The 18,677-nt window shown below is 37.2% G+C and overlaps 1 protein-coding gene across 7 annotated transcripts in view; it reads left to right on the top strand.

Moving 5' to 3' along the window:
• The first annotated feature begins 884 nt into the window (after positions 1-884).
• The window catches only part of MYBL1 (MYB proto-oncogene like 1), a 38,586-nt gene continuing 20,793 nt past the window's right edge, over positions 885-18,677 (top strand). For 2 of the 7 annotated variants that reach the window (XM_028110210.2, XM_028110240.2), the window contains exons 1-5: positions 885-1,322; positions 10,981-11,086; positions 11,426-11,497; positions 14,188-14,280; positions 15,616-15,836. In XM_028110210.2, the coding sequence (XP_027966011.1) occupies positions 1,303-1,322; positions 10,981-11,086; positions 11,426-11,497; positions 14,188-14,280; positions 15,616-15,836 (512 nt within the window). In that variant the 5' untranslated portion in view covers positions 885-1,302. Of the gene's footprint in view, positions 1,323-2,619; positions 2,695-6,129; positions 7,008-10,980; positions 11,087-11,425; positions 11,498-14,187; positions 14,281-15,615; positions 15,837-18,677 lie in introns of those variants that run through there. The other 5 variants (XM_028110223.2, XM_028110249.2, XM_028110232.2 and 2 more) reach the window with 4 other exon arrangements.

The raw sequence follows: 18,677 nt of genomic DNA on the forward strand, positions 1-18,677 counted from the left end.
CGAACTGCTGGAAGCTCCTTCCATGCAATTCTCCCCTCCTCCCGTCTCTCCTGCGAGGGAAGGTCACCTTCTATAGTTGACTACCATACTGATTTATCTGGGCAAAATTTCCAGTTCGCTCTTGTCTTCCTGCATTGTTCTTCTGGATCCGGGTTCCATTATTTCCCGTACAGCGAGCTAAGGGATTAAGCACTGCGAAGACTGGACGCAGACTTGGCTTATTTCCTTTTTCTGTGCCAAGAACGACTCCAGCTAAAAACTTTTTTCACCTGTCACTCCTGCTCATTCTTGATATTCGGTTTCCTATCACAGTCTTCGCTACTCCAGTAGCTCTGATGTCTGGGCAAAAAATAGCTCACATTTTTGCTTAAACAATAACGGCCGCGCAAATTTTATGGTTAGATTTGTCTCAAATCGGAAGACCGCGCCTCCTAACTAACGAGGCGGGATACACACGAGGAGTTAGGAATCGAGGAGCTGTGGCTGAAAGGAGGGTGCGGGGACGTGCCTTGGCGAGGCCGCCCAACCCCCAAGGACCGTGTCCGCGAGCCCCGGGAAGTTTGGACTCGCGCCGCAGCTTCCGGACCCGCCTCTAAGCGAGCACCGGAACTCGCTTTCCCAGCAGGCCCCGCGCAGTGCGGCGCTCGGCGCGCTCCGAGTCCTGTCAAGGCAAGACCCGCGAGCCCGCCCTGCGGCCCCACCCCCTGACTCCCAGCTCCTTCCACGACTCCCGCGAGTTCCAGTCCCGACTTCCAGCTCCCCAGCCCCGCCCCCAGTCGCGCGCGCTCTCCCCGCCCCGCCCTCGTCCCCCCGCGTGCGGTCGCTACAGCCAATGAGGTTCGGGGCCGCGTGCGCAGATTCAAACGGCGGCTCTTGAGGGAGGCTGGGCGCGAGATTCGGCGGTGCGGACAAAACCCTGCAGGAGGCTGCGAGCCCTGCAGAGCTGCTCGCTGCGGGGTGAGGGCGGGGGTCGGCGCCCGCCGCAGAGCTGAGCTGGGACCACTGAGTAGAGGCTGAGAGGCGGCGGGAGGGGCCGGCGGAGGGCGGGAGCGCGCCTCCTGACATGTTGGGGGCATCCCTGACCGGGCCGGACCGGGGCTAGGAGCGGCACTGCGGGCCGGGGGCGGGTCGCGGTCCGCCCCTCCGTCCTGCCCTGCGGGGGACTTGCGTTCCACTCTCGGTCGCCTCGGAGAGGGAGCGAGGGAAACGGCTTGGAGGGTCGGGGACAAGGAGCATTCGCTTGAGGCTGGAGGAGGCTTAACTGCGTCCCCGCCCAGCCCGCGCCTATGCGGTACTTGAAGGATGGCGAAGAGGTCGCGCAGGTGGGTGACATCCCTTTCACTCAGGCCTGTTGGCACTGTCCCGGCTCAGATTCTTTTCCCTGTCCCAATGCTTCCCCATCAGGCCCTCCCCAGCTGGGGCAGAGGTTTTCCTTCCCGCAGCCCCACAGCCTCTTCGGCCCGGCTGGCCCAATCGCAGCCGTGACGTGTGTAGAGTTGGGGACCACTGTGTTTAAGGCGCAGAAAGTGAGTAACAAATGCCCAGATTGCTCTAAGGAGTTGATTCTCCCAACAGCGCACGTCCAGACTTAAGTCTCTCACAGCCACTTGGTCGGAGTTTCTTGCCAGGTAAGTCTGCGCTTTCAGGGAGGACCCTACGCACCTAAAAGTGCTCATGTGCAGCCCGGACGGCTTGAAAATGGTGTCCGGAGAGATTCTTTTTTTCTGAATTACTGTATCAGTTAAACTCTGATAAACGTGCGCTGGGAGCCCTCTGCCATCTTTGCTACCTTGACAGGTAGGGAAAATCCTCCGGAATAGCTGAGGAGAGAGGACCTTTTTGATGTTTTCTGTAATTACCATTCCCATGTTCTCAGCTTTATGTATATATTTTTAGTATCTTCTGCTGGGAAGTTGTTACACTGTTACTACCCGTAGCTTGATCTTAAAACAATGTTTGATTCACTGAATATTTTTAGTTCCGTGTTTGGCTCTGTCTGTAACTAAGTGTTGCCCAGAGAGGTAGGGCATAATTTTTGTTGGAAAACTTGCTAGGAGGAATTTACTCATCTAATTTTTATTTATACGTTGCTATAGTAGCTACACCTAAATTGTGTGTAGTAACCACTTAGATGACACAAAACGAGGTTGTCTTTTGTCAGTAGTATTAAATAAACCTGAAAAGATGTTTGGCAGGATTTCCAAGTGGTTTTGTTTATCTAGGTTCACAGCCTTAAAGTCATAACTAGAGATGTATTTCTTAAGTTGAAATTTAGTAGTAGGATTCATTCATTGCAGATTTCTGTTAAAAATTGGCAATAACTACACATTATATTTGTTGCTTTATTAATTTATTAATCATCTGTATGTAAAGTATTTCTGCAGAAATCAGCATTAAATAAGTCCTTTTTAGACTTATTTTGTGACAACTACGGTGTAGGTCAAACTCTTCAGATGGAACAAATATACACTCACATAAACCCACCTCTCTACAACAGGGTTTTCAACCTTGTCACTACTGATACATGGATTAGATAATTCTCGGTAGTGGGGGGCTGCCCTATGCTTTGTAGTATGTTTAATAGCATCCGTGGCCCTGTCCAGTAGGTGCCAGTAACACCGTTTCTCTGAGTTGTGACAATCAAATGTTTCCAGACATTACCAAATGTGTGTTGAGGGGGGTAGAATCACCCAGGTGAGAATCTCTGCTCTAATTAACTTCCTAATCTTCAGAAAAGATAGATATTAAAAGCTCCTATAATTATAATTACTGAGGTACTGGCTTAGGCCTTGTGGATTTTTAAATATACAAAACTTTTAAAATAAAATAATTTCATTAAGCAAAGTGACAAGTGACTGTCAACTCAAAAACAGAAGTTTGTTTATATTCATTGTGTGGCATTATCTACCTATCACTATTGATGTTAATCTTATTTGAAAGAGTGTCTTAGCTAATGCTATCATCATCGTTTAGTTATGGTTAGACACGGATGCTTGAATGTTAGAACCCTGTCCTCCAATTGATTTTGTCTGTTCATTTCATAGTTTTTGTATGCTTCATAATAATAGACTAAGAAAGGAGAAGTGATTTAATGACTAATTTGCCTGTGTACGTTATTTTCTTTTATTCATAATACTGTGAGCATTGAGATCTGAACATTGATTGTACTGTTCACTTTTGTTCTTTGTCAGCTGTATGAATTAAAATGTATTATAGAATGATTTAAAAAGTCATAAGGCTGGAGTAATTAAATGCAGTGGGGTGAAGCTATGCTCCCTATGGGAATATAGAGGTAGAGGATGTGGTGAGAAATTGTCACATCTAAATGGTGTATTTCTTAGGCTCTTCATACTTAAATGTGTTTCATGCTCTAAATTATATTTCTTGTATATGAAAATAGTCTTATTTATCTTATAAGATAATAGAATGTAAAATGTTTTGAAGGTGAAATTATTGGGCAAAGTCTGGCCTCATGCCTTTTGGCTAAATGTCTTAATAAATATGAACCTAATTTATAGTTGAGAAAGAAAATAATTTGGTCAATTTAAGATCTCTACTATATGACTAAGTATTTGAGTGCAAACTATAGTTTGCTATATAAAAGTTTTGCATAAGACTATGGGTATAAATCCTGTAATATACTTTTTTCTGTATGATATGAAAAAAAAGTAAAAGAAACTGTTACCTTAGGCTGAAACAACTGGAGGATGTTGGCTCTTTTGACTTTTGTTTAAGATAGCTGCAGTATCTCTGATCTAGATTTACATAAAGGAAAAGGCTCATTTAGTGTTGTGACTTTAAATAGTTTTAGATCTCACTGGGGGTTTTAATGATATAATTTATAGGCAATACCAAAATTGGTATAGGTTATTAACATGTATTTGATTTTTAAGCATATTTATGTATTGAGTAATTAATTTTAGTTTTTAAAAACTAGATCTACCCTTAAAAATAAACTTTAAAAAATGTCATTTAGAAACTAGAAGACATATTTAAGTAGTAACAGATTCAGGTATTTACACTTGGTGAACTGTACTAAACTGGAAAGGTAAAAGCCAGCTTTTGCATTGGAAAATGTTTTTTAGTGGGTTATGTGTGTGTATGGGAAGCAATTTTACTATGTTATTTCCAGCAAAATGAGTGTTATGGGTGAAGGAATACTGAAAATGAGAACTGATTTTTTAAGCAGCTTTGTCATTAATTAGCAATATTGTTTTAGAAAAGCAAGTAAACTCTATATCCCAGTTTTAAGTCTGTTAATCTAGGGGTTTGGATTTTAGGGTCTGTAAAGTAACTTCCAGATTTAATATATATCCTGTTTTGAATCCTTTTGTAATCATCTTTGCTCATTTAAAAATATACACAACTAATGGAATAAAATAGAAAAGTTCAGTCATCATTTTTGTTTATGAGTAGGTAGGTAGAATTCCCTTCAGTACTTATTTCAGTATTACTATTAATACTGGTCAAATGAAGTCAAATTTGTCTTAATAATGATGCTAGTTTGCAGTCCAGGTTTGGAAATAAAATATTCATGTATGCAGTACATAATATTAACCACCGGGTGGCCTGATTTCACTTTTTTAAATCAACCTGGTAAATTTTCATACCTTGAATTTGATTGGATTTAAGAAAATGTAGAATTACCCTGTCAAGACAGTTTATTTTTTTTTTAAAGATTTTATTTATTTATTTGACAGAGACACAGTGAGAGAAGGAACACAAGCAGAGGGAGTGGGAGAGGGAGAAGCAGGCTTCCCGCTAAGCAGGGAGGGAGCCCGATGTGGGCCTTGATTGCAGGACCCTGGGACCATGACCTGAGCCCAAGGCAGATGCTTAATGACTGAGCCACCCAGGTGCCCCAAGCCAGTTTAAAATAAAGATGTAATTTTGGATTTTGATAAAATTTTCGGATTTGATGATTTGTGACTCAAAATACAATCAAGTTGAAGTGATTTTATTAGAGCAAATTTGATAGAACTATTGATATTTCTTTAATTTTGAACCAGTGATTCTTTTCAAATAAAAGTAAATTTTTAAAAATTCTCAAATTCTTCCTTTCAATACCTCATTTTACTCTAAAAATTAGTATCCCTTAAAAATTGAATTTCTCGGGGCGCCTGGGTGGCTCAGTCTGTTAAGCGGCTGCCTTCGGCTCAGGTCGTGATCCTAGAGTCCTGGGATCGAGCCCCATGTCCAACTCTGTGCTTAGCGGGGAGCCTGCTTCTCCCTCTCCCTCTGCCTGCCTGTCTGCCTGCTTGTGATCTCTCTCTCTCTCTCTCTCTCTCTGTGTCAAATAAATAAATAAAAAATCTTTAAAAAAAATTGAACTTCTCCCTAAGTGTTTTATCTTAATATAGTCAAGTATGAGTAATTTGTGTATTATTTCACAGGGTAAGTTATGACTGTAACATCCTATTAGCTTACACCCAGTGTAAAGTTTCTCTTAACCATTTTCCTGGCCTAATGAGTCATAGTATTTGTGTGTGTGTGTGTGTACGTGCTTCATTTTGCTGTTTGATAATCACCCTAATCACTTTGTTCATTCATAATCTAAAAAAAAGAAAACTTTTCATTTGAATGTAGTGCTTAGTTTATATATCAGACAGTTATAGAATAAATATTTTCTTTGACTTAAAAAAATAAAACTGGCAGAGTAATTCTGGTAACCAAGTCCTGGATGAAGATTCAGAAACCAAATTCCTTTTCTATTTTTGCTTTGTATCTGGAGAAATAATTTCACCTATTTTTGTTGTCTTCTAGATCAGTCATCCTAGTCTAAAAATGACTTACTTATGTAGTAAGGAGTTGATTTTATTTAGTTATTATATATTATCATCACTGATTGCTACAATATAAAAGTGCTAAACGATGATATTAAAAAGCAGATAAATGGAACAGATTTGTTTTGATGGTGTCTAACCATTATTAAGCAGTGGTGAAAGTAGAGTATTGATGAGATTACATGTGGGGTTTTATCCCTTCTCTTTTTTACTGGCAAATTGTACACATTCTCAGGCATCTTTCTATTGTAGCTAATGATATTGATAATTTTCTAGGATCTTATTCTGTCACACTTATTTAAAAGTTGTATCATTCTTTCAACAGTTACTTAACCAATATAGAAATAACTTATGCTAAAACTAAGAAGTAGCTAGGTGGATAGACTCCAGGAAAGTCCCAGTGGTAGAGAGATGATTCTAAGAATTCTACTTTAATCCTCCCTCACACTCACCCCACTCAAAAAACCCAGCTTCCTGAACATTGACTGGGCTGTATAACTCTCTGAAACTGATGACCATGCTGATGCAAAACAGAGAATGAAACCTCATGTAGAAATAGAAATTTCTCACAAACCAAGTATGTGGTTAAAAAATAAGGCCAAATTTTAAAGTTGAACAAGTTTTCAGGAAAATTACTCCTTGGTAACTGGTCTTTTGACCCAAATAACATCTCTGGACTCATACCCTTAAGTTAAAATAATTTGATAAGAACCGACAGTGAATTTTGTACAGATTAGACTTGATGTAGATATTTTTTTTGAACACTCAAGATTTATATAGGCAAGTCCCTGAATTAAACATTTTTGATCTAGAAATAACCTAATTTTTAAAAGCAGTCTCAAATATGCCTTTGTGAAAGCTGTTGGGATCTGAGGGGTGGGAGAAAGGGGGAACCTGTGAAAAGCACAACTGAGGGCTGTTTGGGATGGCAGGAAGTGGTAATGTTGCTGGGGACAGTTCCAGGAAAGGTTAGGCAATATTAGTAGACACCCCAAAGAACCCCTTCTGTATTGAATATTTTGTTTGTTTCAGCAGGTTATGCTCCTTAAAATTCTACCATTTGGAGGTGCATTTGGATTTTGAAAGTCCTTTTTAATAAATGGGAATGCCTTTCCCCTTCTAGAGGTATTTTCATTTGTTAAAAAAAAGTTTTCTCTCTCATATCCAGTGAGATCAGCTGTATTGAGGGAGGTGGAAGTTTTCATTGGGTTGGAAGGGAATGAGGTAAGTTTGGAATACAGAGTACTTGGAGGGGTAAAAGAGTAAGGAAGATCATTCACTGATCATTAATTTTACAAATATTACAGGTACTGTGCTTGGTGCTGAGAGGTATCAGATATGGTCTTTGCATTCCTGAACTTACTATTTGGTTGGAAAGGTTGGCATGTGTGATGAGCATTAAAAAAGAAGGGTAGATGCCATGAGTACATACAAATTGGACAGAAAGCCTCAGTATGGTGTTTTTTCTGATTTGGTAGCCTTCTTAGAAATTTATTAAGTCACTGGATCCTGAACCATCTCCATTTTAACTATTTAATCTTGGCTAATCAGGTGGATATTTCTGATAGCTGAAGATGGCAGCAAATAACAGGTATTTCTTTATTTAAACTTGTGTCTTTATTTTCAGATTAATTCAACAAAACAAGCATAGAACTGGCAGATTATTGTTACAAATAGACACTGGCTTTAGGGAGAGAGCATTGGAATGTTGAAATGCATTGAACCGAAGCAGATAGATAGTTATATAGGTAGAGAAGTTGGGGATCTTGGTGTCTTGCTTGGTTGGATATGAAGAACTTCGGTTCGGGGGCGGGGGGAAGGGGGGGCTCACACCAGCCTGGCTCAGTTGGTAGAACATGTGATTCTTGATCTCTGGGTCATGAGTTCAACCTTCACATTGGACATGAAGCCTTCTTAAAAAAAAAAAAAGAATTTTGGTCCTATAGAATTGACAAATCAAGGGAAATCAGAAGTTCCTGCAAAGGATCTATAGACAGTATATATTAAATCTAGGCCTTCATTTTTCAGTTTTGTAAAAATTAAACTGTATGTAGATATTGGGAACTACCCACATGTTCTTAAATATATTACATTAAAGTTAAATCATCAAACTTTAGCTATTTGAAATCAGAGTGAATTTTTGGAAAAGAGTTGAATCTAGTAAAGCAGAAATAATCTCGAATATTGTTGGGCAGTCAGCCTATGCACATAATACTAATATTGAGCTACCTCTCTGTGCCATGTGCTATATGAGGTGTCTTATATGTTTTTTCATTTAATTTTATCCTTGAAGCACTATAAGGTAGGTGGTATTATCCTTATTTCACGAAGAGGTAAACTAAAGCCCCAAGAGGTTAATATATCCATGATGCAAAATAAGTAGTTCAGTTATAACTAGAACCATGTTCTGATTTCAAAACATACTTTAGGTTTGTCTTTGGTATCTTCCAGCTTCTTAGTATCCTCTTCCCTATTTTTCTAGTATGTGGTAGTATACTGGTTAAATAGTGAATTTTGGAGTTCAGTCACGCTACATTTGGCGTAACTGTAGGCAAGAAGTTACTTTTCTAAGTCAGAGTCTCCCTTTTCTGTAAAGTGGGAATAGTAGTATTTCCCTCTTGGGGTTGTTGTGGGGTTTTAAGACAGAAATTTCAGAGACTACCTAATGTCTGGTACTTAGAAAGTTTTTTTTTTTTTTAAAGATTTTATTTATTTATTTGACAGAGAGACACAGCGAGAGAGGGAACACAAGCAGGGGGAGTGGGAGAGGGAGAAGCAGGCTTCCCGCTGAGCAGGGAGCCGGATGCGGGGCTCGATCCCAGGACCCTGGGGCCATGACCTGAGCCGAAGGCAGACGCCCAATGACTGAGCCACCCAGGCGCCCCTGGTACTTAGAAAGTTTAAATAAATATTTGCTCTTATTATTTTCAGATGCTCATGACCGTATTCAATCCTCTAGCTATTCAAAACCCTCTAATTCAGTTTATCATAAAGACCCACCCTCTTTTCTGAGGCTTCATGTTCTCATGGCTTTAACTGTTTTCTGTATGCTGGTGATTGCCAAAACTGTGTGTCTACTCTAGGCCTCTTAACCTGAGCAGAAGATCCATGTGCCCTGGTGCCTTCCTAGATCTGCTCTGCCCAATGGAATAGCCATTCCCCACATGTTGCTATTGAGCTCTTGAAATGTGGTTAGTCTGAATTGCAATGTACTCTATAAAATACACACTAGATTTTGAAGACTTTAGTAAGTAAAAAAGGAATGTAAACTAGTTCATGATTATGTTGAGTATGTGTTGAGGTAGTAATTTTTTAATATATTGGGTTAAATAATTAACATTATTTTGACCTGTTTCTATTTTTAAAATGTGGCTACTAGGAAATTACATATATGGCTGTGTTATATTTCTCTTGACAGTGCTGTTCAAGGTATATTCACTTGTATATTTCTCAAGTGCCTTGAAATCAGCTAGTCCCAAACTGCCTACTCTCCCCATTCTCTTCTCCCTCTCAAAGTTCTGTTTTTCCTTCTATTCTTTATCTCAGTGGATAGCTCTGTTTATGCTCCTAAAGTCAGAAGTTTTGGAGGCATCCTTGATGCTTGCAAAATCCTTTTGTTTCTACCTTTTTAATATCTCTGTTTCACATGCTTCTTTCCATTGCCACTATTATTACCTTAGTTGGTTTATTCTTTTATGGTTTCTTGATTTTTGTTACATTTAGATCTCTTCTACTCAAGGGTATAAAAAGATGGAACTCTGTCCTATTTTTTTAATAGTACTATTATGGTTTCAGTTTTTAAAATGTAAGATTCATCTGGCGTTTTTTATTTTAAACTAAGACTCAAGCTTTATTTTTAAAAATAGCCACCCTGTGTCTTACCATTTATTGAAAAGCCCATCTTTACCCCACTGATTTGATATGTTACTGTTACAATTTACCAAATTCCCATTTGGGTGTGGTTTTTTTTTCTGAATGATCTATTCTCTTCCATTCACCTGTGTATCTGTTCATATGCCAGTACTGTTCTATTTATTGTTTCTCTACAGTATGTTTTCATACTGGGTAGTGCTAATTGTTTATTTTTCCATATGAACTATAGAATCAGCATGTCTAAGTCCCTCTGAAATCTTTTTTATTTTTAAAGATTTTATTTATTTATTAGAGAGAGAGGGAGGGAGAGTGAGTGCACAAGCAGGGGGAGTGGCAGGCAGAGGGAGAGGGAGAAGCAGGCCCCCCGCTGAGCAGGGAGCCCAATGTGGGACTCTATCCCAGGACCCTGGGATCATGACCTGAGCTGAAGGCAAATGCTTAACTGACTAAGCCACCCAGGCACCCCTCCCACTGAAAATCATTATTCATTAAATTTATGAATTAGGGGTGCCTGGGTGGCTCAGTCAGTTAAATGTCCCACTCTTGATCTGGGCTCAGGTCTTGATCCCACAGTCATGAGTTTGAGTCCTGCATTGGACTCCACATTGGGTGTGGAGCCTACTTTTAAAAAAAAATTAAAAATTTATGAATTAATTTAGGGAGAATGGACATCTGTAATATTGTTTTCCTATCCAGGAATGGGGTCTGAATGTTTTTCCATTTATTCAAGTCTAATGTATCTTATAATAGTGTTTCATTGTTTACTATGCCTTGATCTTATATATTCAGATTATTTTCACATATTTTAATTTTGTTGTTGGTAATGCCAGTGAATCATTTCTTCCATTGTTTCTTTTAACTAGATGTGACTGTGTTTTGTATTTTACCCTTAACATTGTCAGGCTCTAATAATTTCTTACTTGGGTTATTGTAAAAGATTAGTAATTGGTCTTCCTTCCTCCATTTCTCCACATTCCTGCCAGTGATTTTTCCAAAACCCGAGGTATTTGTCTCTCCCTTACTTAAAGCCTTTTAACTCTTTAAGATAAAGGTCAAATAAAGAATAAAAGTCAGACTCTTTAGCATGACATAGAGGTTATCACTTGACCCCTCGTGGCATATCATTTCTCTGGTGTCAATAAGAACTATAGCTAGTCTCAATTGTACGACTCTTAATTTTTTATATTTTGAATAATCTAATTTGATGTATGTTAGTCTGAGTGGCTTCTTCAGTCATACCTGTATACACAGTTTCAAAGATTGAATTCACAAATTTACATAAAATTCTTGATTTCACAATTGTGGGTTTTTATTTTTTTTTTAGTGAGGATGAGGATGATGACCTTCAGTATGCTGATCATGATTATGAAGTACCACAACAGAAAGGACTGAAGAAACTCTGGAACAGAGTAAAATGGACAAGAGATGAGGTAATTATGTGATAAGGTTTACTAATTTCATACTTGCATTTACTTGTTAATAATAATATTTAATAAAGATATTAAAAGATATTGAAAAGCAAAACCTGAGAAAAGTTATTCATCAACTAATGTGCACATATTTTTCTTCTACCAGAGGTGTGAACAGTGGTTTGATGTTGAGACTGACAGAAACAGTAGAGTAAATGGGAGAGTTTGTATTATAGTGGCTTGTCCTTCTATAGATGGCTGTCAGATATGACATGAAAGAATTGGAGAGTTATCTATATTTAGAGATAGAGGAATAGGTGGGGGAGGAAAGCTTTCTAATTTTCATTCCTGTTTTAATAGGATGATAAGTTAAAGAAGTTGGTTGAACAACACGGAACTGATGATTGGACTCTAATTGCTAGTCATCTTCAAGTAAGTAAACTATTATCTTCTATTTCTAAAATGGATGATATAGGTAATTGGATTAAATTTGCTGTTTTTCAGAAATGTGTCTTCATTATTTTATTTATTTATTTTTTAAAAGATTTTATTTATTTATTTGACAGAGAACAAGTAGGCAGAGAGGCAGGCAGAGGGAGAGGGAGAAGCAGGCTCCCCGCTGAGCAGGGAGCCTGATGTGGGGCTTGATCCCGGGACCCTGGGGTCATGACCTGAGCCGAAGGCAGCGGCTTAACCGACTGAGCCACCCAGGTGCCCCGTGTCTTCATTATTTTAGACTTAGGTTTCCTTTCTAAAAACATTTCTGTTGTTCTGATCTTCCTACAGTGGTCAAAGGTCAGAAAGTCTGATTTTCTAATAATTAATTTATACAGGGGCCTAAAAAGATTACTAATCTAAAATGAAAATGATGCTAAGTTTGGTTAGGGCTTTAAAATATTTGTTGATAAACGTTAAAACATTTGGAAGAAGTTAAATACATTGAAATCTTTTGGCAGCTGATCAATAAAATCAGAAAAAGATCCGTTGAAAAGTTTGTCATTTAATGTTTGCATTTTAAGGTGTTATTGATTTTTAAAAGAATTATATTTAATTGTTCATCATACTATTCACATACTATTCATTAGTATGTAATTTTATAATTTACAAAGTGTTTTCACATACATTTCTTTTGTTTCTTACTACATTAAAGGTAGTGAGGCAAAATACTCATTTTTGAATTTCTGTTTTGAGTACCATGGGTTTCATAAATCAGGTTACCTATGTTCTTTCTAAGTTGTTATGATGCTTTTTAACATAACCTGAAAATTGAGACTAGATAATGGAAAGAGCATAAGTTTTGGAGTCAGCTCTATTAGCTGTTTGGTCTTAGAAAAATTACTTAACTTTTTTGATTTTCAGCTTCCTTATCTACAATATGTAAATAATAGTACTGTTTTTGTAGTATTTGTTGTGAGAATTAGAAATAACATATATAGGATTTTGGCACATTTCCTGACATTTAGCAGGTGTTCAATAAATGGAAACTAAATTAGAAAAGTTATTTATATTAGCTTTATCAGTTTAACTTCAGTGAAATAGCAGCAAATGAAGGGAACAGAGAAATGTTACAGTGACATGCAGGAACTGCCTGATTATTTTGAAGAAAATGATAGCCTTAAAATGGATCAGCATTGATGGTTAGAAGCCATAAATAAAAATCAGCTTAAATATAATTTGAAATCCACCAGGCACAGAGACGGCCACTGGTAAACAACATTATCCATAATCCTGTATATGAACTAATATTTTTGTAAACTCTGAATCAGTCATGAAGTTAAGTGTTTTGTTGTTATTATTATGTATTATTATTATATGTAAGAGTTACTAGGTCATGAATTGACTAAGGCTTCATTTGTTAATGATTTTTGGGATTGGAGATATTTCTACATAAGGCTTTCTTATCCTGGTAAATTCATTTTCCTTTTAAGTTTCAACACTTAAATAATTTAACTGATATGTAATGCACATCTTTCATATAGATATATTTAGTTTTTTCTTAATAACTCAGAGTTCATCATTTATAAAAATCCTTTAAATACCATGCAGTGGTCTAGTAATGCCTTTAGGGGTTTTTAAGTACTACTGTACTATATGAATTCAGATTGCTATGCTATTTGAGTTCATATGTCTGCTTTGTATAGTTTTCTGTCTACTCCCTTTTATTCCTCAATCTTAGATACATTTCTTTATGGCAGTATCTGTGTTAAATAGCTTTGCGTTTTGCTACGTTATAAGGTGCACTGCAGAGATACATACTTATAAATTAAAATAATGTATATTGTCTAAGCTCTGCCAAAGGCGTTAATTTAAAAATGAATCGAGACATAGGCATGTAAGATAAATATTACAGTTTAAGGCTTTTCTTTTTTTTTTTTTTTTTAATTTGAGAGTGAGGGCATGCATGAGTTTTGGGGAGGGCCAGAGGGAGAGGGAGAAGCAGACTCCTTGCTGAGCAGGGATCCCAATGCAGGGCTCGATCCCAGGACCCTGAGATCATGACCTGAGCCAAAGGCAGACACTTAACTGACTGGGCCATCCAGGTGCCCCAATAAATACTACAGTTTAAAGAATTTTTTTTTTTAAGTATTTATTTATTTGAGAGAGAGCGCAGAGGGAGCATGCACGCAGGTAATGACATTCAGCCCAAATATACCAGGGGACATGAGGAGCTGGGAGAGGTCTGTAGTGAGTGAGTCCAGGATAAGAGCCCAGCAGAGGGATGAAGGGAGAAGGAGCTCCAGAGGGACTCCTGAAGCCACTTCTGACATGTTTGCCCATGATCAGGCTGCTGGAGTCCACCTTCCCACCTAACCCCACATTTCTGTTTTTTTAAAAGATTTTATTTGAGAGAGAGAATGAGAGAACAAGCAGGGGGAGGGGCCGAGGGAGAGAAGCAGAAGCAGACTCCCCGCTGAGCAGGAAGCCTGATGATACGGGATTACATCCCAGGACCCTGGGATCATGACCTGAATTGAAGGCAGATGCTTAACTGAGTCACCCAGGCGCCCCCAGTTTAAAGAATGATATTGAATACATTATTCTTGAAGACTTTCTCCTTGAGTTTAGGCTGACTTGCTTTCTGGAAGACAATTATTCAATAACAAAATCATCAATTCTTTCAGAATCGTTCGGATTTTCAGTGCCAGCATCGGTGGCAGAAAGTTTTAAATCCAGAATTGATAAAGGGTCCTTGGACTAAAGAAGAAGATCAGAGGGTAACATGTTCATATTCTTTGTTCCAACTGTGTAGGTGGACTGGCTTTTTTTTTTCCTAATATATTGTTTTGTCACAAAGAATATGTTTAAATCACATGATTTTGTTCTTTGGGTGCTGCTTGTAGAAGAATGAAAGGTGAGTGTCTGGAAATGTAGTTTTTCTGAATTGAGTCAAACCAAGTATAATATACATAGCTTTTTCTTTCTGAGAGTTTGGTTTACAGGAGGAAAAATGCCGTCAGCTAAGTCATCTTATTTAGAGCTTAAGTTAGCAGCATTTAGGGTATAGCTTCTTGTTGAAAATTGAGTTAACATTTTAAAAACAATTTTAATTTTTATTTTATCTGATAACATGGTATGTAAGAAAGTCATTCTTAACTATCCCTCTTGACCTGTAATGAGCCCCAAAATAAGTTAGATACCAGAGCATCGTGTTTCTAAAGGGTTGGATGATTTAAAAACTAAGGTAATTCTTTGTGTTATAAAAGTCTGAGAATAGGAATATTGCTGTCCTCTACTAGGAATTGCCCTTTAGTTTATGTTCTTTATGGCAGATATGTTAATGTAGTTGGTGAATTAGAGCATGTTTCTTCCCACTCAAAAAAAAAACCAACAACAAAAAAAAAAGTTCACCAGGCTCAGAACTGATCTGCTTTACTTGATGGCCAGTGATAGGTTTTACAATGTGTGATCTGTATCCTTTTAGTGTGAGAAAGGAAGAAATGAAGATAATTTGTAGATCCTTCCTGCTTCCAAACTGATGTATTTGGCTTTCAGCTGAAGCTTTTTTTTTTAAAAAAATCACTAGAATAGAAAATCTATAAGTCTCAACATCTTTACTGTTTTAAATTAGTTTTCAATGAAAACAATTTAATTTACCATTCACTTTAATTAACACCTTGTATTTTAGATTAAGTTTTTACTTTTGTACTTGGCAAATGATGAATATGAGACCAATTGTTGTGGTTTGGATTTTAATGCATTAAAAAAAAGTATTCTTGAGTTATGTTTCAAAATTCTGTCAAGGTAATGCTTTTTTTAATTGAGGTATAATTGACATGTAACACTATGTTAGTTTCAGGCGTACCACATAATGATTTGCTATTTGTATATATTGCTGAATGATCACAATGGGTCTAGTTAACATCTGTCACCATATATAGCTGCCAAAATTTTTTTCTTGTGATGAGAATTTTTAAGGTGTCTCTAGGCGGCTTTCAGATGCGTCTTACAGTATTGTTAACTGTAGTCACCATGCTGTACATTACATCCCCATGGATTGTCTATTTTTAAAAAGATAGTGCTTTTTTAAACTTTGTTTTTCTGTTTCTTAGGTTATTGAATTAGTTCAGAAATATGGGCCAAAAAGATGGTCTTTAATTGCAAAACATTTGAAAGGAAGAATAGGCAAGCAGTGTAGAGAAAGATGGCATAACCACCTGAACCCGGAGGTGAAGAAGTCCTCCTGGACGGAGGAGGAGGACAGGATCATCTACGAGGCACATAAGCGGCTGGGAAATCGTTGGGCGGAAATTGCCAAACTGCTTCCTGGAAGGTGCTTATATAAATGTATATGCATTTTCCTGTACTTAAACTTGATCTTCATTAAGTTACTTTAAATATGGTTGCAAGTATCCCCATGACTTTTATTTATAATTGAAATTTAGACAGGCATTCCTTTGGGCCTATTTATAATAAATTCTGTGTAAAGGATAGAATTACTCTTTTAATGAAATATTTTATAGCAGTAATTCGTGCAGTAAAATGCTAAGTCTTTGGATTATGTGAACAGTTAATGTAATCCACAGATTGTTCACATATCAATGCCCGTCAGACAGACCTTCTTTGTACAAACCTGGTTGGAATGGAATCTAAATTGAAGGGATTTCTTTCATATTGGATTCTATGTATAAGACCAGAGAATAGCAAATATATGGGCTGAAATAAACTATGGAAGTTCATGAGCGAAAATGCAATTCTTAATTATGGTATTATTCAAATCATGGAAGTAGTGTATATATATCCATGTGGCTAAAATACAGAATTTCCCTCAGGGAAAGCGATACACCCCTGTGTACTGTAAGTATATATTGCACTGGTTCAAATGTTTCCTGATTGTCTGTAGTACAGTAGACCAGCAACCTTGGGAAAATCCATACCTCATGCATGTCTTTTTATTGCTGTAGTCTCTGTATGGTACTTCATAGTTTATAAAATGTTTTTACCTATATACTTAATTTTCATATACTAATGAAATATGCAAAGCAAACAACGCTGTCTTTTTTTATAGGTAAGGAAATTAAAGCATTGTGTTTTTTACTGAATCAGGTTTAGGAACTTCTGATGTTTTCAGTCTTTTATATATCTTGTTACTGTCCATTTAAGCTAGCCTTAATATAAAGTGCCTTAACACTTTATGTATGTAGTCGATTCTCAGTAAATCTTTGTATATTTTATGAAGGGTGGAATTTATACTACAAGTAATTGTGGGTTGAAGGTTCTCATTTTTATAAAAGGAACTTTAGGTAAAAAGGGAGCCAGTGAACTCTTTTCAACATAGGTATTCTAATTAGTGAAAAAATACTGGGATTCTCTAATTTTTGGTTTGTTTTTCTTGACCATGTTTGTTCCTGGCTTTTAGCCTTTGCCCTATCTATGCCTTTATCTGGAATGCTCTTTTTTTCTTTTCTTGTATGGCAGGTTCATTCTTGTCATTCATTCTTAGCCTCACTGTCACTTCACAGAGGCCTTCCTGGACCACCTATCAAATTACCCTAGTTACTCACTTTTCTTATCCTACTTTAAAGATCTGCATTGCACTGATGTTTTTCTTTGTTTTTTTCCAACTGAAGTGTTTTTGACATGTAATATTATATTATTTTCAGGTATACAACATGGTGATTTAACATTTATATACATTTTTAAGTGCTCACCAAGCTAAACCTATCTACCATCTATCACCATACAAAACTGTTACATATTATTAACTACATTCCCTATGCTGTATATTTTATCCCCATGTCTTATTTATTTTATAGCTGGAAGTTTGTACTTTTAATCTCCTTCCCCTATTTTGCCCAGCCCTCAACCTCCCTCCTCTTTGGCAACCACAAAATTGTTCTTAGTATCCATGAGTCTATTTCTGTTCTGTTTGTTTTGTTTTTTTAGATTCCACAGATAAGTGCAATTCTATGGTATATATCTTTAGCTGACTTTTTTCACTTAACAAAATACCATCTAGGTCCATCCATGTTGTTGTAAATGAAAAGATTTCATTCTTTTTTATGGCTGAGTAATATTCCATTGCATGCATATACCACATCTTCTTTTTCTACTCATCTATCAGTGGCCACTTGGGTTGGTTCCATATTTTGGCTGTAAATAATGCTGCAGTGAACATGGGTGTGCATATATCTTTGTATTAGTGTTTTTGTTTTTTTCAGATAAATTTCCAGACATGGAATTCCTGGATCATATGGTAGTTTTACTTTTAATTTTTTGAGGAACCTTCATACTGTTTTCCATGGTGGCTGTACCTTTTTGCATTCCCACCAAGAGTTCATGAGGGTTCTTTTTTCTCCATATCCTTTCCAACACTTGTTTTTTTTGTCTTTTTTGATAGTAGCCATTCTGACCTGTATGGGGTGATAGGTCATTGTGGTTTTGATTTGCCCTTCCCTGATGATTAGTGACGATTAGTGAGCATCTTTTTAAGTTTATAAGCCATTTATATGCCGCCTTTGGAGAAATGTCTGTTCATGCTCTCTCCCCATTGTTTGATTTTTTTTTTATATTAAGTTGTATGAGTTCTTTATATATTTTGGATGTTAACCCTTATTGCTTATATCATTTGCAAATATCTCCTCCTATTCAGTAGGTCTTGTTTTGTGGATGGTTTTCTTCACTGTATAAAAAGCTTTTTAGTTTGATGTAGTGCTTTTTGTTTTTGTTGCCCTTTTCGGACAGATTCAAGAAAATACTACTTAGACCAATGTCCAAGAGCTAACTGCCTGTTTTCTTTGAGTAGTTTTGTGGTCTCTGGTCTTATATTTAAGTCTTTAATCTATCTTGAGTTTATTTTTGTATATTATATAAGAAAGTGGTCCAGTTTTATCCTTTCATGTAGTTGTCCTGTTTTTCCAGCACCATTTATTGATAAGACTGTCTTCTCCCCATTGTATGTTCTTACCTCATTTGTTAAAGATTAATTGACTGTATAGGCATGGGTTTATTGCTGGACTCTATTCTGTTCCTTTGACCTATGTTTCTGTTTTGTATCATTACCACACTGTTTTGATTACTATTACTTTGTAGCATAGTTTGAAATCTGGGAGTGTGATACTTCAGCTTTGTTCTTCTCTCTCAAGATTGCTTTGGTTATTCAGGGCCTTTTGTG

Source organism: Eumetopias jubatus, unplaced genomic scaffold (assembly GCF_037043125.1).
Source record: "Eumetopias jubatus isolate StellerSeaLion01/CBP00866 unplaced genomic scaffold, mEumJub1_p1.0 scaffold_4, whole genome shotgun sequence".
In the NCBI taxonomy this organism is placed as follows: domain Eukaryota; kingdom Metazoa; phylum Chordata; class Mammalia; order Carnivora; family Otariidae; genus Eumetopias; species Eumetopias jubatus.